The following is a 25,545-nucleotide window of genomic DNA, read 5'->3' as shown; positions in this document are numbered from 1 at the left end:
GTTCCTCCATATGCATATTCACATGAATTGCTTATATGCATTCATGCTTCACATGAGTCTCATCATTCAATTACCACGATAATTGGTAATTTTGCAACGGCAGAATACTTAATAATTCCAAATTGCCATTCGAAAGTGCAGAGTGCCATAAAAATTTGAATACACGTCTAATAAACGCATAGAAATCAAACCACGTATATTATACTTCATTCAGCTGTGCTGTTACTTATTCAAATTATTGAAGAGAATGATATTGTGAGTGATTTTCTGTTGTGGTCGTTTGTTGGTTACTTGTCTTTTAAGGTGTATTTCTTTCATAACTTTTTAAAATTCAACAATATACATATGGAAGACCGACAACATCTTCCTGTTCGAAGAGATCATCTATGGGATCCACAGAGAACTCATTCCTCTAATATCAAAGATAAACGAGACTCCTTAAGGCGGTCTGGTAAGCTAAGTTTCGACATCGACCGCCGTCAAGAATGTTCTCTGTCTTTCACTGCAAGGCTACTAGCTGAAAACCAGAGCCCAAAAACAAGGCATTTATAATTCAACACCAGAAAACACTGTTTCGACTCGTCATAGGCCTCATCAGTGGTGATGGCTGAACTACAAATAAATTGGTGAACTCAACTGTAACTGCCTTTATCAGTAAGCCTTGCAGAGAAGGCTGCAGTGAAAGATGGAGGACACATCTCGTCGGCGATAGATTTCGAAGTTTGGCTTTGCAATGAATCGCCTTGAGCAGCCTCGTTCATCTTTGATATTCGAGGATTGGGTTATCTGTTAATCTTATAAATGTCATTATCGAAAGGGGAGATGTCACCGACCTTACTAACTCATGGTTTGTCCATTGAGGACAGTTGAGTGCAGCAATGTATTTGTGATTGAGCCACAGAATACCTCACAGAAGGAATACTCTGCACGGAACAGTAACCATGACTTTTTTGAGAATCTAAAGGTGATTACTGTCGACCTAAAAATTTCGTCGAGTGGCCAAAACATGTACTGAATATGGTAAAATTAAAATAGTTTGCTCGAAATTGTTGAAATGTTGGCCTAACAACCTGCCGAGATGACTTCGTAATAATTTCTCAACTATAATCAAGTTTCAAATAATATGAATGTTTCGCTAAAAATGACATTGAACACCTCGAGCACAAAATATAGGTTACAGAAACTTGACCCTTAAACATCTACTTTGATGGTTAAGGAGGACTACATCAGGCTTATTTGCTCGTATCAGCCTGAGGCTCATCCACATTCAGAAGTCTAAGCCATACTTGTCATCGGGAAAAGTATTACTGTAAAATAGACTATTTGGGATGCAGACTCCTTTATGGATACAGCTCCTCCAAAGTTCACCTCACTACTCCAAATAGGAATGAGCATATTAGTAACAGCAATTTTGTTCTACCACGACAGTTGCAATGACCAGATCTGTTTGAAATCACATCATGTAGAGGCGTTGTTCCATCCCAAGGTGAGTATATTCTCCCCGTCGAGTGCGAACAATTATTAGTCGTCAACTTCAATTAGCGACCATTTTACAAGAATTATTCAATCCAAAAGACCCATCAATGAAAAGTGATAGCTTAAATGTTACTCAAAGTCCTCAATAATTTGGGAGAGTCATCAAAAACATATTTGAGGCATAGAAAACTCTTTATAACTTCATCGATAGAAGGTGCTTTGAGAACACCTCACACAAATCCATCGTTATATTAGAGAAGCTAAAAATTCATGACTCTCTGATAAGTCAATGCTGAAAATCGTATAGCACATTATTGGAAGAGAGAGTGTTATCGCCTTTGCTGTGACTGTTGGAAATCGACAATTTGATAATTCAAATGGTCCACCAAGTACAAGTGATGATTTTAATTTCAATAATTTGGAAGAGTCATCATAAAGACGTTTGAGACGAAAATGTCTCTTTTTAGCTTCATCGCTAGAAGGTCCTTCGAGGAAACTTTCCACAAATCCATCGAATAGTAGCCATTCTCGGAAGAGGGGGTGTTATTGCCTTTGCTTTGGTTGTTCGAAATGGACAATCTGATAACAAAACTTCCCGAGCATAGCTACATGAATCATTGAAATCATGCCGATGATCTCGTCGTCAATAAAACGTAACTAGCCGTCATTCCAAAACTAATTCTGTATGCCCTTGATCTAATTCATATCCAGAGTTCAAAGGAAGGATTCAGCGTCAATTGTAGCGAAAAAGTATCGGTTTCATATGAATTTTACATATGTAAAGTACATATGTAAAGTGTACATATGTGTACATATGAATGAAACTTATCAGGTACCATTTCAAATAATCATCTACAAAGATACATCTTCAACATGGATATGCAATAGAAATTGCAATGACGATGTCGGATTTCATGATGTGGAATACATTTTAAAACACACATAACAAACCTCAGGCGAGGGTCAGCTGAGTGAAGATTTATGTCAAACTAATGGGTTTGAAATGGCGAGCGATTCACAGGGCTCAAGCTTGCTAATCATATCACCCTGAGGAAAAATACTTCGAAAGAGGCACTTGCGAAGGAAAAATTAGAGCTCTGATTTAGTATTTTTTAAATATCCTTGTGACATCATAACTCTCCAGTTATTCATCAGGTGTTAGCCAACTCAGGTGTTCAATCGCTCAGATCGCTAAAAACACAAAATCTTCAAGTGAAGTGCCAATATCTTTGGAGCTTCAATATTTATAATGACAATAAAAAAATCAAGAAGTTTGTGTTAAATTCTTCTTCATTACCCACTTTTTGTAATTTATCCCTCTTTGTTCTGTCTTATTTTCTGGCCAACATATTCTTTCATTCAAAATGATGCCTTCAGTAACAGTTTTTCGAAAGTTTCGCGAAGATGAGTTCGAATGAAAAAGTTAAAAAAAAGCTTTTACCTTGTATCCGCCATTTGTTAATCCTGCGTTTCTTTTCGCCAGAACACATTTCATTCTGAGGAAAAATGCTCTTTCACTTTCATGATCATGCAATGGCGTCACCCCGGGAGGGAACATGGTGGGTGTTAGTACGGCTGTCATTTCATCATGATCTGCTGGATGTATATATTCGTATATACTGTTTCCTGTCAGTTCTACCTAGAAAAAAATATTAGAATTTCTTGTCTATTTCGATTTTATATTTGAATTCATTTTTATTTCACCTGTTTCGTTTTAATGAGATTGCTTTTTAGGAAATTTTATTTTACCTGTGATAAACCTAAATGAACAGACGCAGTTTCTGATATGTACATTATTTTTCCATCTGGAGCTACGACGAAGATGAAACCATCCAATGTCTGTAGAAGGTATGATCCCAGTTCTTTGATGGGTGTGTCTCTAGGGTTTGGAATTGCGGGGGTTGCACCCCAAGCATCTCCCAGCCCTAAAAAAATCATAATATACTGAAATCAAATGATCAATCAGAATAATACACTATTATGATTCATTTGGGCGATTTTGATAATTTAATATTAATTCAGTGGTAATTGATTTCGTTAAATAATTTCTCAATTGATAATACTGAATATTGTTCATCAATAATCTTGAAAAAATAATAGTAGATGATATTAATGTTCAAAATCTGTTAGGGTTCGATAGGAATAAAATAAAATACACATTTTTTTTTATTATTTGTTTCGACTTTATGACATTCGTCTTCATAAATGGCTTCCACGTTATTCATGACAAAAAGATTTTGTCAGAATAATTACGTTTGTCGGAAGAAATATACTCATTTCCGATTAAGGTTCCGATTAAGGTTAAGGTTCCGATTGAGAAAGGAAAAGGATAGTGGGATAGTGGTCCGAAACGTTAACCATCTGAAAAAAGGTGAGCATAGAAATTTAATTTTCATTGATTATTCAATTTGTAGGCAAAATGTATGAATACGATATGTTAGAATTTTCGGTGTTTTTGAATACGCATTTACTTTTGGGAGTGAATATGAGGATTCACACAAAGTTGATGAGAGATTTGTATAGGAGGGATCAATTAAAATAAGTAATCAATAGATATACAGTGTGTCAATTTGAAAACTTCCCACCCTCAATATCTCCCTTCCAGTACATAATATGAAAAAATGGTCAGACAGGTCAACTTTATTTGCAAGGGGGACACTCTGAATGAATATTTTCAACCCTCGGGGTTCAACCCCCTAGGAGGGGTGGATGTTACCCTCAGAATTTCAAATGGAAAGGGGGGTCAAGTGGCACATCATTTTGAAGGGCATTCAATTCGCTTGCCGACGGTGCCCTCATTTATTATTTTCCGATCAGCAGTATCCGAAAATGTAGTTCTAAACTAATAGAAGTAATTAGAATTGGCCTATACTAAAATGCCTGGTTATCAAGTTAGTATGCAAAGAAATACAATTTATTGACTCTCTTATAAGTAAAACTTGTGATGACGGGTCAGCTTTTCAACTTTCCATCAGGGGTAAAATTAGACAAGCCTCAAAAAATTTACATTTATTAGTTATCTGATTTCGGTGACTTTCATTTGGATTTATTATCGGATTTAAAACTCTTATCCCTTTTTTGTTACTTCTGCTATAAAAAGTATCGTTTTTTGAGCAAAAAAGGTGTTCATCGCATTCAAGCCATTTGGTAGTACTATCATTTCAGTTTCATTTGTTGAGCTGATCAGCGATACCTTAGAAAGTGTATAAATTGTAAGAATGGTTTACACTATCCAAGACCGAATTGAAATAATTTTTATTTATGGAGAGGTGGGCAAGTGCGCACGAAGGGCGGCATCTCTTTTTAATGAAAGAAATCCAAATCTTAATATAAGTCACCGGTATGTGCTTGATTTGGTGACAAAGTTTTCCGAAACTGGTTCGGTGAAGAATAAAAAAAGGAATAACCCCAGAGTACTGAATGAGGATGCTCAAATTGAGGTGTTGGGAACATTTGCTGCAGAGCCGACTAGCTCCTTACGATCAGTAGCAGAACAGACGGGAATGTCACACGAGACTGTAAGGAAAGCACTGAAAATGCACAAATTTCATCCATATAAAATGCAGATTCTCCACGAGCTCCATGAGGATGATTATGACAGAAGAATAGAATTCTGTGAAATCATGACTCTTCGAATCAATGCTTTACCTAATCTTCTGTTCAATATCTGTTTCAGTGATGAATGTTCATTTTTCCTGAATGGCAATGTTAATAGGCAAAATTGTCGCTATTGGAGTGACGAAAACCCTCACAATTTTCGAGAAGGACATACACAACACCCACAAAAAGTTAATGTTTGGGCTGGTATTCTTGGAAATGCCATTATCGGACCTTTATTTTTTGAAGAAAACTTGAATGGTGATCTGTACCTAGATATGCTTCAAGCACCTATCGATCCACTTATAACTCACGAGCTCGAAACTCAAATTGATGCACACGGTAATTTACTGTTGCAGGAAGATTTGTTACATTTCCAACAGGACGGTGCGCCACCTCATTATTTTCGCCCCGTCCGACAATATTTGAACGAGCGATTCCGGGAGAGATGGATTGGCAGAAGGGGATCAATTGAGTGGCCACCGAGATCACCGGATTTGACTCCATTAGATTTTTTTCTTTGGGGATATCTCAAATCTGTCGTTTATAAAACACAGCCCACTGATATGGATGACCTCAAAGGACGAATTACAGCAGCATGCCGGTCAATTAGTGGTGAAGTTTTCCAAAATGTTCGAGAGGAGTTCGAAAACAGACTGTATTACTGTTTAGAGCAGAATGGACAACATTTTGAACATATTATCAGATAAAGCGTAACAAGATGGTTGAAATTTGTTTTTTGCAATTTAGTATTTTTTGTTTGCACTCGATGCGTATTTCGTTAACTAAGTAGTTCTACATTCCTCTCACATCCACGAATTCGAATATTACTCAAGGGTTGGAACGATGCTACCTAGTACGATGCTCACCTTTTCCAATAGTCCATTACAATCATTTGTTTTGAATACCAACCTGAATACCAAACATCTAGTGCGGGCGAGTTTTAATCATTTATTCTTATTCACTTCTAATCACCGTTCGTTTGGAACGTTATTGTTCAAAAACTGCTCATCAAAAACTAATGAAAAAGGTATCATTGGCAAGAGAATTGAATGCCCTTCAAAATGATGTGCCACTTGACCCCCCTTTCCATTTGAAATTCTGAGGGTAACATCCACCCCTCCTAGGGGGTTGAACCCCGAGGGTTGAAAATATTCATTCAGGGTGTCCCCCTTGCAAATAAAGTTGACCTGTCTGACCATTTTTTCATATTATGTACTGGAAGGGAGATATTGAGGGTGGGAAGTTTTCAAATTGACACACTGTAGATATCTATTAGAAAATATGCATTACATTCCAAAAAAAAATAAGTCATCAATATGTGTGTGTATTTTACTTACTTTCTTATCCACCCCTTATTAAATTGGAAAATATTTCTTTCATTCCACTGCCCTCAGCTTTTATTATTCGATGAATAATTGACAATTTTCTGTGGCTAACATTTCTACAACTTGAAAATGAACTTTTTTTGCTAGAAAAACATGGAGACTGGATTGCAGTATTACAAATATTATTCAATGAAAATATAAATATTTAAATGATATTAAATGACTTAAAAATTTTGTCCATTTCCGTAGTTATTACTTATTGAATGGTTCAGTAAAGGCACTGAAAATGAACGTAAATTATAACTGGATATTCAGGAATGTGAAGAAACAGAATTATAGGGGCAAAATTTAAAAATATGACAACACACATAACTATGTTTTCATGATATTTTCTGAAAAAGTTATTCGATATTTTTTAATTATGTTCATAAGAATCAATGGTTCAAAGTTGTTTCTGGAAAAGAAATTCCTGAAGGTGTCTGAAAGGAGAATATTTTTCACACTTCTTCTGTATGGAAGTCACCATTTTTTCTTGCACTTAACGGCTTGTATTTTATTTTATAATTAATTTACTGTTTTCTGTTTAATTTTTCTGAATTTTCTCTAGAGCATTTAACATCTGGTATTATTGACCGTTATGCATGGGTGTGCCAAAGTACATGAAAGATACCAAGAAAACGTCAAATCGTGAAGTGCTGTATTAGACATTCTTATGTAAACCAAAATTTATATTTTGTCCTTCCACCTCGACTATGGTCACCCTAGCGATACACTTCACAGATAAATAAAAAGACAAAATTGTATGAGGTATATTGAGCATATTTATATTTCTTTATGATATCTATTGTCACTCAATGTTTAGATATAATCAGGTGCTGAATATGTGAATGGCGTAAAAGGATAATGCGATTTGAGGTGGAGATAAAGTACCCCATATTGACAATACTAATTTAAAATAGCACACAATTGGTAAACAGTAATTTATTCAAAATATCGTTATCTTAATCGCTATCAAATTATTCATAAACGTACGTAGTCTGTAGAAGCCAGTTATTTCTGAGAAGTTTGAATCTTCCTATTCATTCACTGCCATCATGCTGCATTTAGTGCAGCATGATAGAATAATGAGATAGGAGATTGGGAAGTGAACAATTCAGAAATTATGATTCAAAATCAAGTTATTCAAACGGAGAAGGAACGCAACAAAAAAAAAACTTTTGTGAGTTTTAGTTAAGAGAGAATAATCATGTCGATAACAAAAGTGTGAGATGATTGTCAGTTGGAATGAAGTCGACGGAACTAATATTATAAAAAGAAAAGAATGTTTGTTTGTTTGTTTGTATAGTATTTCCAATACCAATTGGAACAGCACAGAGAAGGAATTCCCGCCTCGACATAGGCGTCGGTATATTATTTATCAGTGGTAGTTTTTCAGTTACTTATTCTTACAATCATAGCAATTGATCACCCCATGAAAAAGTTATCTCAACTGAATTTTTCCACCATGGGTAATTATGAAAAACTTCGAAATTTAAGGTAGTTAATTTCCGAGTCGAAAACTCTAAAATTCAATGAAAACACATATAATCATACCGAATTATCGTCAAACATACATTGACAAAATTGCTAGAAAAATCAAAATTCTTCGTCGCTATATTCGGATAAGGTGGAATCATCTTCGGGTTGAATAACGATCGGATTTATGGAACTTTGCACATAATATTTGTTTTCTTCTTTTATAATGTGGGCCACACAGTTCTTCCACACATCACTGTTACCTACTTCATTCACCACTCGTCTTATATTGTCAAGCACTACAGCATTCAAAGTCGGTGGCTGATTACATTTCCGCAAGCTTTCTTTCATTGTGCCCCAAACCATTTCAATTGGATTGAACACGCAATAGTATGGAGGCAAACGTAAGAGAATATGACCACGTGTTTCACACATCGAATCAATAATATACTCTTTTTTGAAATTACGTTGTCTTATGGTCGCCAGTAATACCTTTTTCGCTTAATCTTTTCGGGTATTTCTATGTCATGATTTCGCATGAAATCAAAAATATCTGTTTTTTTGTGTTATTGGTTGGTATTTTAGTCAATAACGGAGAATGATACGGTGCGTTATCCATAACAATAACCGAGTTTGGAGGAATATTTGGAAGAAGCTGCTCACTGAACCAGGTTTCGAATGAATCCGCAGTCATATTTTCGTGGTAATCAGCAGACGAATCTTTTATATTTTTGGCTGACAGAAGAAAAGCGTTAGGTACGAAACCACTTTCATTCCCGGCATGCAAAATTATAACACGTTTTCCCCTTGAAGAAGGTGTGTTCAAAGAACAATACTTGGTTTCGTCTACCCAGCCATATTTGACAACATCATGGGTGTCAAACCAAGTTTCGTCCAAGTAGATTATATGTCTACTGGATTCTCGGTAGCTTATCAACTATTTTATTTCATTTCACTTTTTAATGCAGCCAAAACATGAACAAACGTTATTAGTTTAAAAAAAGGACGATATGTCTGAATAGTTTTACGTGGAAGACAATAACACACTACACGTTGAGTTTTTGTGTAGAATTATGACTTACCATCAGGAAACACCTGCCTCATTTTCAAATAAGAAGTTGTCAGTCTGATAACTGAGGCTTTGTCTAATTGTGATGTGATTGCAGCAGGTAGTGGTAAAAGTTTTGCTAGTTCCAGAAATTCTGCGTTTTCTTTCTCTCTTCTACTTCTGGCTGCATTTTTACTTTTTTCCTTCATGGCACCTTTAGTGCCGAGTGATGGTACTGAAAAAATAGGTGAATGAAAATACAGTTTCGGTGTTATTATTTTTTTTAGTTCAGTTAAATACCATATGAGAATCAACAATGTCAAAATTGTTTTTTTATTATCTTTTAATGAACAGACAATTTACCTCATGCCATACCAGTTCGTCAACGAATAAGAACAATTTCAGTTTATTTCTCTAAAAGAAACGAAAGTTCTTGAAGACCAACTAGTTCATTAATTTTGTTCCTAGCGACTCTTTCCTCTGGAAAGTGACTTGAAAATTTTCCTGTCATCGTTCAATTAGTACTGTTGTGAAGGAAAATATTTCCTTAAATTTTTTGTCAAGTGGATCAAAGCTTTTGAGATAGGTCCAGACACGAATAGACTATTTTTGATTATATTTTTACGGTAATTGAATATCATTATATAAACTGATTTTTGAACACAGAATTATAAACAAACAAGTGCCAGGCAGACGAGCTCACATGGTCTCAACTTTCTTTAAAATTGCTTTTTATTTTGGAGCATATGGATGATATATACAATATCGCCGGTTGTCATATCACTGTGTTTGGATATTTACCCAGGCATAAAAAACTCAATTTTTGATTGCATTCTATTTTAACACTAATCCGCATTTCAGCCACACTATTTTGTATAGTTTGAATATACCAAACAGCGTTATGCATCTGTCACCATTCTTTACAGTACCGCTACTGAACGTATAGATGATATATCACGTGATCTAACATTGTCACCAATGCAACATGTATTAAGCTTCTCCAAAAAATAGGAAGAGATTCAAGAACTTTCGACAAATATCGATTTGTTTATATATACAAGTGCATCAAACTGCAGAGACAGATCGGTCGGTTCGAATATTAGTTCAGAGAAATAAGTGGAAAAAAAACTGTCTTAATATAGTTTAGACAATGAATAATTAAGTTCACATTAAACTAAACGTTGATTATTTAGCCGTACAACGAAGACAATCCCTTGCTATTGGAGGTCATGGATAATGAATGAATTCTAAAACAATTTCAGTAGATCCTTCGTGAAGTCAAGAGTACATGGGGTAATCCTCATTATTATTCAACAACATTCAAATCGAAGGGGTTTTTGACGTCTAGAGTATTCGGTACAATGCCTTAATTGAAATAATGATTGGTTCATTCGTTTCATATTTCATATATATGAAAATACTTCAAACTGAACTGAAACGAGCAACCCGGGATATTTTACAGTTGATGTGAGTTTTATTCATTATATTGTTAACATAAATGTGTTACTATCAAATTAAATGAATTCATTATTTCTATCATTGTGTATATTTATAAGAAATCGTGAATTACTTTTTTTATTTCAAAATTGAATCTCAACGTGTAAAAGTTCCATTCCTCAATTTAATACTCTCAGGGTTCAATTTCTAAAATTTTAAGTGGTTAAGTATATGCTTGATATTTAAAAGGGATTAAAATAAAATCATATGATAAACAAAATTCGTCACCAAAGTAAAATATCACCACGATCACCTGACCTTTTTGTATATATGGAAAGTATGGTATACAAAATTAACCAAGGTTCAGCTGATTCGAAAAAGAAAAATAACGCTTGCGTTTATGTCGGTTACACCATATATTATGTTGAATAATGTGAGAGGAAAGTTTTATTCAAGATTAGAATGTTATCAAAACGACCAACCCGAATATTTTGAAGATCTACTTCAATATTTATGTTATTTTTTATTTATGTTGAACTAAATGATACTGTATGTTAAGTTTACATTGTTTTCTTGAAATTGATTTAATAAAATATAAAATTTTTGAAGATGCAATGAAATGAAAAATGAAAATAAAATTCATCAATCCCATTTGTTTGAAAGTGTGGATACTAACAATCGAAACGTCGTGAAGTAACTTGATTTAAAATTTGTTGTAATTTTTTAATTTTCTGTTCATTTTTATTTTTGTTTATTTTAACTCGTGAGACCATTTTCATTTTTTATTTTGATTGTTTTATTCGTTATATTCTATTTTCATTTCACGTGTTATTGCGTAATGTGATTGATATATCAGCTTATCATTCTAATTTCATTTGTTTCTTTCATCCCAGTTATATTTGTATAAATAAGAGTAGCGAATAGTTGAAAATATAGGACGTTTCTTATGTTATGTATTTAATTTCAGATGATTACTTGTGATATTTTTGAAGGAATGTTTCTATCAAAATTCCTTGATTTCGGATATATGGAATGTTTTTTTCACAGAGGTTATACATTTCAATGCTAAAACAGTGCTCCTGTTGCTTTACGATAGGAGTGATCTTTTTTTAGTTGAACGCAATCATTTATTATCAAAACTTCAAGTGTCTGATAAAAAATTGGCGAAGAGAAGAAAACTAGGAGAAATTGGATAGAAATGATTTTGTTAGTTGAAGCAGTTACCTAAGTTGAAATGCACGAAAGAAGTCCTCTTCTCATTGACTGTCTAACACGTTTCAAGATTTCTAGGGTGCAAGTCGTTCTCATCCACTATAGATGTCATACGGAGGTGTCCCTATAGAAAAATACTTCAATTGAAATCAAGTCCGGCGACCTTAGTGGCCAAACTTGACGTCCCGCATGATCCATACAAATATCATCTTGGTTGTTATCAAAATACGGTATGATACGAATGGATATTGCAGGTACTCCATCTTGAATGAACCACATGTTCTGTCTCTAACTTCTTGAGTTATCAGACAGTCATCTCGAGAACATGCTCGGTGGAAACATCTGGTATGCAGACTAGTCGAAAACCGAACATAGAACGAGAGCTGGAATTTGCTGTGTGGGAGAAAATGTATAGTTCAGTTACCCGCTTGGTCAATACCTACATATAAGTCTTTCAGGTTGAGGTGTGAGCAAATAACATCAAATAACATCAATTTGTGGCTTCTACGAAATGAGCGGATCAATATTTTCATAGACATCCAGGTCACACTTAAGTTACTAGCATCTAAAAGTGATAACGAAATCAGTCTGGGGATATCGTGAATAACCGAGAAAACGAAAGTTCTTTCGGCCGTGTTGATCTGTCAGTATAACATTCTTGATAAAATCATCGATTTTCTGCGGTATTTCCATTCCTATAAGGCCATAAGTGAAATGCATTCGATCTAATTTAGCATTGGTATTCGAATAAAATCACCTCACGTGAAATATTCACTACAAAACACATGAAGTTGATCTGAGCCTAATTTTCAATTTCTTCACTACTTCTGAATCTTCTGAAAAGCTATATATTTTCCGGGTTACATTTGACACTTCTGATCACGCACAGTTTTTTTTTTATTCTACTAGTGATTACATAATGCACAGGAATGAATACAATAAATGAATAGTACTACGACTAATATTTGAATTATTTTGATTACAGTTTCTCGTAACACTGTTTTCCCTGAGTTTGAATAATAAAAATAAGATACCCCACACTCCGTGCCCCCCCCCGACTATTCAGGTAATGAATTAACACCTTATGTGTACTATTGTAGGATAATTATAAGCGTGTATAGTAATTATCGAACTGCAATTTTTTCTAGAGATAATTTGGAAGAGAAATGACGTATGTCACAAAACAAATATCACACTAGTTTTTTATTCACTCAGTAGTCTCAACATATTAAATAAAATATCAAGAACAATGAAAGTTTTTATCTTTTCTACTCCTCCTCCTATTCTCTGAATTTTTGTCGGATATTTAAAATTTTAAGAATGAATGAATGTTCACCTAATTGTTTTAGTCTATTTTTTTCCGAAATGCTTACTACTGTCGAAAATTATGAGGTTTCTGAAGAATTTCCAATTTCATGAGAAAAGTTGATGGCTTGCACATTAAAATTTTAAAATTTATTTCTATTTATAGCCACTAACTTTTTATTGTTAACATCTGTTGTCATTAAATTAACCAACATATAAGTATCTGAAATTATGGAATTTTGAATATACGTCCAAAGAAATTAGTCTTCATGAAATATCACAAAAAATTATTGTTTGAGCCTAATAACGATGTTAAAGAAACACAATTTTTTCAAACAGCAGCTCTTTACGTTTTCTGAGAATTCTCAGTGGAGATAGGGATTGAATGTTCTCAGAGTGCATGTAACACTTTTGTTTAATGTTTAATGTTCAATGTATAAGTTTGCGTACATGGTTATGTGCTTGTTCAATGTATAAGTTTGAAAACGTCCTTATAGGACGAAACTGCATTAACGTTAGTTACAAATAAAAATGGTAAAAAACATAGAAAGTTTCAATTCTCTTTTCTTCATTATAATTTCCTACCACGTAGGAAATAGTATCATTTGTTATAGTAAACCTATTCTAAATTACATACATTTATTTTTCACCAAAAAAATTTCAACGCACTTTCGAAAATTCTAAACTCAGCACATCACACCAAATTTCAAACTGATTCCAAACTTTATATTATTAACATATGTTACCATTGAATTAATACAATTTAGGTATCCGAAATTATGGAGTTTTGAATATACATCCAAAGAAAGTATTCTTAGAGAAACACATTTTTTTCAAAAAACAGCTCTATAAGTTTTCTGAGAAATCTCAGTGGAAATAGAGATTGAGTATTTTCAGAGTGTAACACTTTTGTTGAATGTTTGATGTATAACGTTTGTTTGAAGGTGGTTGACAATGTTTCATGGTGCATTTCATTAGCTCGGACTGCTTCCATTGTCTAATATGATATAAATTGATTTGAAATCCCTGAAATAATCTGTAAAAAATTAAAAAGTTTAGCTGAAAAATAACAATTATAATAAGCAAAAAAACTGAAATTATAGAGAAATAAAATACAAGCAACAACCAAAAAATAAAAAAAAACTATTAACACGAGATGAAAATTAAAAAATTATTAACAAGGAATGAAAATTAAAAGATTCCAAACCAAGTTACTTCACGACGTTCTGATTGTTAGTATGCACAATCCGAAGACGATTGTGGATACTAACAATCGGAACGTTGTGAAGTAACGTAGTTTGGAATCTTTTAATTTTCATTTTTTGTTAATAATTGTTTAATTTTAATTGTTTTTTTTTTGGTGCTTGTATTTTATTTCACTGTAATTTCAGTTGTTTTGCTTAATATAATTGTTATTTTTCTGCCAACCTTTTTAATTCATTACAGATTCTTTCAGGGATTTCAAATCAATTTATATTATATTAGACAATGGAAGTCCAAACTAATGAAATGCTTTGATGTATAAGTTTGTGTGTACCTTTAATATATAAGTTTGAAAATGTCCTTATAGGACGAAACAGCAATAACGATAGTTACAAATAAAAGTGGTAAAAAACAGTTCAATTTTCATTTTTCATGATGATTTCCTACCACGTAGTTAACGGATACATCCATCAATTCACTTTTGATACAAATTTTTCATGAATAGTATTATTTGTAATAGTAAACCTACCCTAAATCACATACATTTATTTTTCGACATATCAATGGAAATGTCGCCACCAAAAAATTTCATCGCACCTTCGAAAATTTGAAACTCAGCACATCACACCTGTTACTACACTTGTCCAATTTTAAACTGATTCCAAATGTTACAAGTTTACCCTCATCTGGCATCTTGGAATTTCCTGACATAAATTGTTGTCACTATCAAGGTAATTTAGACAAGCAAATATTGAAAAAGGCCTCACAGGGTTCAGGTAAAAATTTGTCAGGATGATTGTAGTGGAACTTTCAAGGTGTGATGGTAAGGTGAAAAAGAGGATGGGCTTAGGTACGCCCATATTTGCCAAGAAAAAATGAAGGCACTTGCCAACCAGTTTGTGATGGCATTAAGGTGTTTTGATAATTTGAGCGGGGTGGTATAAGGGTGAATAGAAGCTAATGAACTTAGCAATAATAGGATATTAGGATAAGTCAGATTATACTCTGATTTAAAAATTAGAGTCACATAATGATTATGACACAATAACTAGATGAAATCTTATTTGAATTGAAGGGGTTATATTTTTTAGGAGTGATTAATTTTTGGGAAAGAAAGTTTACAATACAGCTTGAACGTGTTGAAATAATTTTCATTCATATCAAGATGGAGTAGTAGAAAACCAAAAACTTTCTTTCCCAACTAGATGAAACATTTTGAAATTTTCGTATAGTATTTTGAATTTGCAGTAAATGAATAGAGTATATCACAAATTCATATTAAATTGTAAAGTCCGGGCACAGGTGAATCATCTTAAATTTGGCATATCTTGAGAATATATCCTTGATAAAAACTTACATATTATTGAATATGTGACAAGGTGGTTCACATTTGACTTATGACGTCATGCAACATCTTTTAATTAGAACGTATTCATTAATCATTTGGAAAATTATTGTAAAAAAAGATACATGATATTAATGAATTATGGCAGTTTTGAAGTGGGTATAGAGTGCGTAGAAAGCAAGGAATGGTCCCATGAAGCCTGTACGCCTGTACTGGAGAAGAATTCCGATAGCTATATTGGTCACAATTTTTTGTCGGCCTAGCTTTTATTTGAAATTATATTCAAGTTTGATTCATCTCAGTGCCATTATTACTATAAATGTTATGATTTGATTAGTATCTCTAAGGTTTATAAAAAAGTTGATTATATTCAAGTTACTATTTTTACTCTTTTTAGCTGCCCGAGCTTTCGCTAATGTTTATTAGCTTTATCGAGGGCTGTAATATAAAAATAACATAATATATATATATATAAAACATAATAACGGATAAAACATATAATATATATAATATATAATATATAATATATTTATATATATATATATATATATATATATATATATATATATATATATATATATATATATATATATAGTTTCAACATAGGTACATAACCATCAATTGCACTATAATCAGTTTCACAAGTATTATTGTTAGTTTTCAACCATTAAAGTATAATATTGAGCATAGAATTGGTTATCAGAAATTATCCAGGGTGATAATTTGAAATCTTGCAATGACTGTATCTGATCAACCAAATAAAACATAAGAAATCGCTAAAAATAGCTTCTATAATAGAAAGGGGGAAATAAAATGATGTAATAGCTTGTATACACCAGCCGCCCCAAGATTATATTCTTAAATGGCAATCCCCTACTTGTGATACCATATCTAAAAGCTCTTATAAGAAATGCTCTTCATGGGTATCTTATGAAGCTACATTCAATATAGGTAGTGACTTTTGGTTTTTTAAATAAAATTCTATTTATTTAAATTCCAATTTTATTTTCTATCATTAATTTGAGAAATGTTTGAATCATTTTTATTTCCATCGTAGTATTAATATTAAGACTCTCGGACATTTTACGTCTGCCCTATTTTTGTTTATTTGTACCTGAAAAAAAATTGACTTAGTTGATAGGTAAAAGTAACAAAAAAGGGTGGTTGGATTTTTGAGAGGTATTTAAGCATTGCATTTTTTACTTAAATAAGGGAAACTATACTCTTATTATCAATACATTTAATTTTCATTTCGATATATTGTACACGAGAAACAGAATTTTCATCTGCAACAATGGTGTACAATATAGCTTGAACGTGTTGAAATAATTTTCATTCATGAAAGAGAGGATGAGTGTTTGTTAAGAACAATTGAAGTGTTCAACCAGATGCCCCGGAGAGAAATGTAAGTCACGTATACGCCAACTAGTCACAAATAAAAAAGGGATTAACCAAGATAACTGGAAGAAGAAACGCAAATTGAAATACTCGGACAGTTTGTAATGAATCCTACTTTATCGACTCGTCAGGCAGCTACAGCAATCGGATTTTTTCGTGAGGAAATTAAGGAAATTATTTAAATTACATACATTTCATCCATATAAAATGCCAATTCCTCAATAACTTGGTGACAATGACCCCGACAGACGATTTGAATTTTGTAGAGTTGGGACACGTAGAATTATCGCAGAACCTCGGTTCATCAAAAATATTTGCTTTAGTGACGAGTGCACTCTTTATTTAAATGGGCACGCAAATAAAAAAAACTGTCGTTACTTTAGTGACGAAAACCCCCGAAAAAGTTGTTAGGGCTGGTTTGGGAGATGCAATTATTGGTCCATTATTTATAGAAGGAAATTTAAATGGCGAAATGTATGCTCACATGCTGAAAAGATCTATCGAACCTTGATTTTGTAATTAGGCTAATTTACTCGTATTCATAAAACAAATCATGAATGAAAGAAACAAAAGAGGAAATTTCCGATCTTGGGATTTCAGTTAACCATCAGTAAATGAGTATTCATACATCACATCTTCTGTTATATACCAATTTTTGGTTTCAGATCCAGCCACTACATCTATGAAGTTTAGAAAATAAAATTAATTGTATTGAATAAAAGTAATTTTTTTCATATGGAAAAAAAAAATAAAAATTGTGATGGAGAAGCATAAACTTTTCAATTCATCCCAATAAGTCGCTACGTAGATTCAAAATATTTTTATGAAAAAAAATGTTCTATTTATCAATAATTTGTCATTTTGATAGGCATAATCATTCATAATAGGCATTTTATTGAATAGAATATTTTCCTTCGTGAAGAATATTTTGAATTCGTGCAGAAACTTATCGGGTGAACTACAAAGCTTGCCTGATACACCTGTACACTGTTATCTCAATATGTGCCTTCAAATGCAACATTATTTTTGTGCTCAATGTTGCACTATATTGAAATTAAAAAAAACAAATAAACTGTTCTTATTCATTTAATCTACTTCATTAAGTAGAAATCAATGAATTGAGGATAATTTCAAAAATTCTAACAGATGTTTCAGATCTGACCAATCTGGATTTTCCATTCCGTAAACAGTTTTAACACACCTGTTTATTCCTATTTATTGTCACTACCGAACTACCTCCTAATTTCAAATTTATCTTTTGGGAACCAACTGCAGGCGTAGGTTCTCACAGTACTTACAAGTGGAATTGTTATCGGAAGAATAATTGTTCAATGGTTATTCCACAAAGGTAAACAGGTTGTCATAATAAAATGGTTGTATTTGTAGTGTAGTTGATATCGCAGCCATAAAATAATTATGAAGATTCATTTCGGATACATTTTTATTACGTTTTCGAGTAACCTTCTTCAAGCTTGCTCATCAAAAGTTTTATTCAGATGATGTATGATTTCAACCCTCAAACCAACATTTTACAAAATCAGTACAATTCATGTGAAGAAACATTCTGGAAGCACTGAATTAATTGAACATCAATATAATACGAGATCAAAGACCAATAAATGCTCCCAAATTTCTGAGTGCACTGCAGCAACGCTGCATAGTTCCATAAGAAATTAAAAACTTGAGATTGACAGTATTCAAAGAAATATTACACAATTGGATATTAGATAATAGTGAATGAATTGAAAATATGTTCACATTAAGTAAATTCAGTTTCACAGATTCATTCACAATTACTATCTACTAGTATTGTTGATACATTTTTTCATTTCAATTCACTCTTTTCTCAAATAAACAATATATATTGTCATATTTTTCATTTTCCATCCCATAGTTGCCATAACCTACAGTATTTTAGCAAAAGCAATATTTCGGAAGGGGACCTTTAAAGATATTAGGGAATCAATTTTTGACTCCTCGTCACGATTTTAACATTGTAATAACATTTCACTGCTAAGAATGTAACAAGACCGTTAAATTTGGTCTTTGAATTTGAAAACAGACACTGGCAACCAAATCAATATTTTGATTATGAGTGACATATTATGTAAATTGAATCAAATTACCTATCTGATTCTATATTGTTTTCATATTCAAAATCTGAGCATTGATCTTTAGATGATCCTAAAATGACAACCTCAATAGAAAAATTGAAAATATACTCGACTGATATGTGAAAATATAAAAAAATAGAACACAAACAAAGATAAGTATGAAATATGAACATATATACACTGAGGACGTAAATAGTCCCCCCCAGCTTAACTTTTGAACGGGGCAAGATATCAAAGTCAGACGAAATTTTGTATGAAAAACATTTTTAGTACTTTTTGATAAAAAAATCAATGGTGTGACATCACTCATCGCAGAGAAGGCACTATCAACTTTTCTTCAAATAGAAAGATCAGTTTGTGATGCTTCGCTTGAAAGGTATTTACGTTTTCTATTTAAGTTTCCTATATTTGAGTTTGCGGAGTTATTGTTGGAAGTATGAATTGGAGACTAGTAAACATGATGATTCGTAACTTTCCAACAGAAAGAGGATTAAAACAGCTCCAAGGATAGTTATCACATGTTACCCAAAGTTTGTAATACGTAAGCGATAGAAATTGAATTGTATTCAAAATGAAATTAAATCAAAGTATTTCACAAAAGAACGCCTTTTTTTCGATTTAGGTTTTTTGTGATCAAATATGTAGACAGAAAACCACACCTTGTTAACCTAGTACCATGGTGTAGTTATTTGGATCCTCTTAATGTGAAATACTTTGACAACAATACTCGATTTACGGCACTCTTGATTCATCATAAAATGCAGAGATGCAAAGTATTTATTCCATTCACAGAGGGGATAAGCGCACATTAATTTTTACATTTCGAAACTAACTTGTTTCACCTATTAACATGTGTACAAAATTGAATCAATCTCATTTCTCGCGTCGAAAAATTTTGACAAAACAAAAGGGAATCGGTTTGAGCACCAGGACTTCTATACATCTTTGTATTTCGTTAGCTTGACAATCATATTGTCGGTCCCTTATATATGGGACTGACCCTCATTCACCCATGGATTCAAAAAATTGTGGTTAACAATTATTCAGAAAACTAGTTGTTATTTATTAGAAAACAACTGATGGTGCCGCCCCCACATTTTTTCTGACCTGTAAGGGATTGGTTGGATCTGATATACCCAGGCATGTGGATTGATAGGCATGGTCCATTAGAATGGGGCTTTATCAAAATGAAAGTATTGCAACCTGGGACGATAAGTAAACGCTAAAGCTGGGTTTGAGAAAGCTATTGTACAGCAAAACACGTATCGCAGTTTTGTGAACCTTTATAGGAAAAATCCGAATAAATCTCAATGGTAAATTTTGATAAAGTTTTTCATCAAGTATCGGCCAGTTCTATTGAATTTTTTATCAGAAATGATTTCGAAAACAGACTATTTACTGTTCAAATTATTTTTTATGTATGAAATAAATATTAACGAGGTTGAAATAACATTCCATCATTTTATGGCCTTCAAATTAGTATTTATCTATTGCAACAAATGTTACTAATTTATTTCTCTCTGTTTAAAAAAATCTGTTTAAAATCTGTTTTTCTGTTAACCAGCTGTCGCACCCCTACTAACGACAACCCTCAAAAGTCGAAACTTGTACGAGCTAAGGATTAATGAGATCTTTCCTTTTAATGTGTGATTCCTAACACAGGTTGGACGATAGCAAGTGAAAATCGATCGTTCAGACTGCGGCTTGAACCACCGACCAACAGGGTCGGTGAATAAAGCACCCACGTCGAACCGCCTGGCTACCGACCGACCATACATACATATTTCAAAACATCTGACATATAGGATGGTGAAGTTACGAAATTCCTTATTCCAGATTCAAACATCAATGACTCTGCAACAGGTTATCGAAATTAAAAAAAGTTAAGGTCACCGTAAAGAGAACTGAAATATCTTTAACAAGAAATGTCACCAGATACCTCTTTCCTATTTAAAATGAAGGTGGGAGCGCCCTCTCGGCGGCAAGTGTACCACTATTGGCTTTTCTATCAAGAAGTACGGAAAATGAATAATTTTTACAAAAAATTTGTCCGATTCTTATATCTTGCTTGAGAAGAGGAGGTAGTAATTTACATTCACCCTGTATGTGTCACATATATACAAAAATATACTCTTATATATACTGAAAAAACGAAACTTAATTTTATGAAATAGGAGACATTGAACTTATGAGTCTGAATTACCATAGTATTATCGGCTTTCATTAAGAAAGCTTAGCCAAGAATATATCTATCTGCTGGATTGAATCGTGATCTAACTTCTGATTTGATCAAGAAATGATACCTAGAGAATAACTAAATATATTCTCAATCCTGGCCACCTCCAATAGTATGAAACTTTGGAAAAAGTAAGGTTATAATGTGAAACAGAGCTGGCCTGATCACAAAAGTAAAAAAACCAATGAGGTCAAAAATCGTTTTATGTAGCAAAACGGCGTTAACTGGTTTTTTGACCCCAGTAAATATTTTTGCAATCCATGATTTGCCATTCGAAATTTTGTCTCATCATAGGCCATCATTCAATTTCAATTAAAACTTTGCAAGAAGGTATGACACTCAATCCATCACTTCAAGTCTTTATCATATCTGTTCCAATGGCACCAAAATATTCGAACACTCAATCAATTAACCAAATTAAATGAACACAAACAGGACATTCCACACAAACGCTGCCGTAAATAAATCAAGACCAGACCATTCTGGTTTACGAAAGAATCCTTCAAAGACGCTTTTACTAAATCTAATATGATAATTCATTGATGATCTAATATAAAAATGATTATTTCAGTCATTACTATATGTGCATAAATATTGAATCCCCACAAAGCCTTATGGTATCATAAAAATAAATTATTGTGCATTGTATTTTTTTCTGGAGGGATGTGTAATGTATTTCAGTACTACAGTATTTATCAGACAGTTGGGAAAAGCTACAAGGAGCATCATCTCATCAAACTTACCAATCAAGCTAAACTACATATCGACCTAAGAACACGACAAACAACACTTCATTGTGAGATTTACAAGTGACAAAACCAAGTCTTGTTTGACTACTTAATAGCTTCTTAAGGCGTGTCTATAAATTAATAATTGTTATATTTTTTGTGCAGAGATTTTTAGGTGACAAACTATAGAGGCAGATTTCTTATAAAATACTTTATAAAATTTGAAAGTCTTTAAAATCATACTGGTAAACAAAAGCAACATTTGTTAATAGCAAGACAAAAAGTTGCCGTTGTTACCGCAGTGATGGAAAAATGTGTATTTAAAGGTTAATTTAGACATCATAGTATCGAAAAAGTTCATTGTGTACGTTTCCATGGAAGCATTTTAACAACATTGTATGTCCTTGTCTCAGTCCACAGCCTTTCTGTTGTCAGGCAAAAGTCAGGCAAAAAACTGGAACGAACGATCTGAGATGCAAACTGCTATGGAGATGAATTATTTTTCTGGTCTTCATGTTCAGTTGATACAGCTTCTTCCCAGTCCACTTCACTACTTCAAACGAGTAGAATGAGAATTATTTTCTTTCACCGAAAGTTGAGCTAGTCGGACCCTGTATCCGATGCAATGAGCCAAGAATGGCAGCCTAATGCATTTGTCCGATTTCTACCTTAGTGCGGCAAGCCGGCATGATTTTGAGATTAGTAGGGAGGGCATTATTCCACCAAGGAATCTAATAATTAGAACAAACATTTCAACAAAGCGATCTGAACAGTATCTGTGGAGTTCGAAGATAAATCTCGAAAACGAATATTTTCTTTCTCTGATGACCGAGAAGAGGTAGATCAGGCTAATTAGATTGCATGAACCTGAGGATGGAGAATGAATAGGTCAAATGAATTTGGCACTTCTCATTCCGCAAAACGGATTCCATATCCCCTGCAACATAGGACAACACCGGTGTCTCGATAATACCGTGCCATAGATGATGCATTAGGGTCTTGGGCACTTCACGGCAGGCCCGGCACCTGGTGTCAAAAACCTCTATATTTATTATGCGTCTGCAATAGACTGAGGTGTTTGATGAGTCGATGTGTTCAATGTTGTTGAAGAAGACCACATGCATTGGTTGATTGTTCTGTTCCTGCAGGAGTGAAGTGAACTCAGCGGCTTTTATGTGGGCCTTTTGCTGAATGAATTTCAACCCGGTGACAGAATTGTGATCACTTCGTTCAGTTCATCAGTCCGTTGGGCATTATTAATAATATCTGAAGGGTAGGCTGGTCGAGCTCTGTCTACGAAGCTCCTACACAGTTTTCACATCGAGTTGATACAGTTCCTCACGAGCTCACTTTAATACTTCAATCGAGTGTAAGAACGGCAATCATATTGGTAGCAGAAACTCTGTTGCGGAATTGATTGAGTTTGATATGTATCCCCAAATGTCGGATTGAATCGTCAAAGGTTTTCACCTTACCTGCTCTTACTCTGCAGCTTCCGGGTAAAGGGGATGCATCCGCCCAATCAGTAGCTAATAGTGGACTGCAAGGGGTTGATTGCTTTGTGGGTATGAGTGAGCACACGTAAATCGGCACCTTGATCTCTCGATACTCTGTAGCACACCGTTTTCTCATTCGTATTATCACTGTCTTTTTTCTGTCCGTCCATCGCGGAGAGCAATATTTGGCTAGTCCCCTTGACGATCGGCGCGAGCAACTATATATATACGGGGTGATGCAAACAAGAGAACTACAATTTGATATATGCTTAATTAATAACTATATACATAGGGGAAATCCGAGAACTTAACATTTCCCCCCACCAAAATATAGCGTAGTAAATATTTTTTTTTACCTCCTTTTTGTCCCGCTCTGTTTGATGAGTCGATGTGTTCAATGTTGTTGAAGAAGACCACATGCATTGGTTGATTGTTCTGTTCCTGCAGGAGTGAAGTGAACTCAGCGGCTTTTATGTGAGCCTTTTGCTGAATGAATTTCAACCCGGTGAATGAATTGTGATCACTTCGTTCAGTTTATCAATCCGTTGGGCATTATTAATAATATCTGAAGGGTAGGCTGGTCGAGCTCTGTCTATGAAGCTCCTACACAGTTTTCACATCGAGTTGATACAGTTCCTCACGAGCTCACTTTAATACTTCAATCGAGTGTAAGAACGGCAAGCATATTGGTAGCAGAAACTATGTTCTTCCCCGACAGTTTTGATGACCAGATCTGTAACATTTTCTGCTGATACTTGCCAAGGGGAGAGTTATTCTCTGCTATTACTTATTGTCGATAGCGTTGTTTCACTTCGAGGTAAGTATACGTTTCCCCGGCATCCAGATGGTGCAGGTTGCTTTCACCTAGGAGCTGCACATTTTCTCCGCAATCCCCGCATCGTCTTTTTTTGAAATGGACCGTTGCACATACATCTACCCCAAATTCTATACGGATAGCACGCGTGTACTCTTCTACCACCCTGAAGAACTTTTGTCTTGACCAGATGTGATGAAACGAGTCCGCCAGAGTGGTATCAGTTGTTCAAGGTATCTCACTATTTCATCGGGCACCGTAAGGCTTCTGAGCAAATGCAAAATAAGCTCATGTGATGTATCAAATGCCTTCCGGTAATCGATCTAGACCATAGAAAGGTTACGCTTATTCTGTGTTATACATAACTATCGATAAGTAGGTGCTCTTTTCGATCCTCTCTGGTGATATATCCGTTCAAAAACTCGTTCAACTGAAGTAAGTATTTTGTATGTATAAGTCGCTCGTAAACAACGAGTATTTAAGCATGTTTGTAATTGTTAGAGGAATCGATAAATCTCCATTTTTTTTTGAAAAGAATAAACAAATGAATACGGAATCGGCTGTCCTACATCCAGTGCTTGTAAGTTTTCTCCATCAATAAGTATTCAGCACATCTAGGCCTGCAGCAGTAAAGTTCTTGAAACCTACGAGGGCTCTTCGAACGTCATCCGGGGTTATCGGGTTGTGCAGTTCATTGAACTCAGCCTGTCGAAGCTGCACTAGGGCTGGAGTGTCCAAGTTGAGTAGCTGCGGGTGTTCAATAATGTCCTTAAAGAAGGATTCCACCTTTTAGTGGTCAGCGGATTGTCCGCAACAAGTGGAGGCTGTTGGAAAACAATTGGAGGCTGTTGGCATAAGCGAGAAGGTTTCTCGAGGGACTTGAAAAGTCACTAGTGGAGCGAGCGAGAAGCATCGCGGCAACTAATATTTTTATCTCATCAAGGCAGTGCTGTTTGGTGGATAGCAGCATGCTTTGACTCAAAGTGTGAAAGATACGTCGTAATACCGCCGCCCTATAATCCATCACACATTGGATATGAGAAACGTGTTGTGTCGCCAACTTGATCTTAGTCTCCATCTTGTCTACCCACTATTCAATTTTCCAAACAGCCAGGCTGAGATTCCTTACTTTCAATTCGGAAAGCGATTGAACGGCTGTTTTCACGGCGCTATTGATTTGCCAGATGTGAGCCTTCTATGTAAAAACATCAGGAACCTAATTTGGTGGAGCGCCCTGTGTATTCTGTTCGTCTCCACTGTTTACTGTCCAACCGCGTCTACGAGTGGTAGAAC

At 34.2% G+C, this 25,545-nt stretch overlaps 1 protein-coding gene across 3 annotated transcripts in view; it reads right to left on the bottom strand.

Moving 5' to 3' along the window:
* The window catches only part of sim (bHLH transcription factor single-minded), a 197,641-nt gene that overhangs the window by 48,873 nt on the left and 123,223 nt on the right, over positions 1–25,545 (bottom strand). For all 3 annotated transcript variants that reach the window (XM_074170323.1, XM_074170322.1, XM_023165087.2), the window contains exons 2-4: positions 8,999–9,199; positions 3,226–3,401; positions 2,918–3,115 (exon numbers count right to left, since the gene is read on the bottom strand). In XM_074170323.1, coding sequence (XP_074026424.1) covers positions 2,918–3,115; positions 3,226–3,401; positions 8,999–9,173 — 549 coding nt within the window. In that variant the 5' untranslated portion in view covers positions 9,174–9,199. The remainder of the gene's footprint in view (positions 1–2,917; positions 3,116–3,225; positions 3,402–8,998; positions 9,200–25,545) is intronic.

This window comes from Leptinotarsa decemlineata, unplaced genomic scaffold (assembly GCF_025532065.1).
Source record: "Leptinotarsa decemlineata unplaced genomic scaffold, Ldec_3_MD MMD2_P_RNA_scaffold_8, whole genome shotgun sequence".
Classification (NCBI taxonomy): domain Eukaryota; kingdom Metazoa; phylum Arthropoda; class Insecta; order Coleoptera; family Chrysomelidae; genus Leptinotarsa; species Leptinotarsa decemlineata.
Note: the sequence above shows the minus strand (reverse complement) of the source record. Positions and strands in the feature narration are given on the sequence as shown.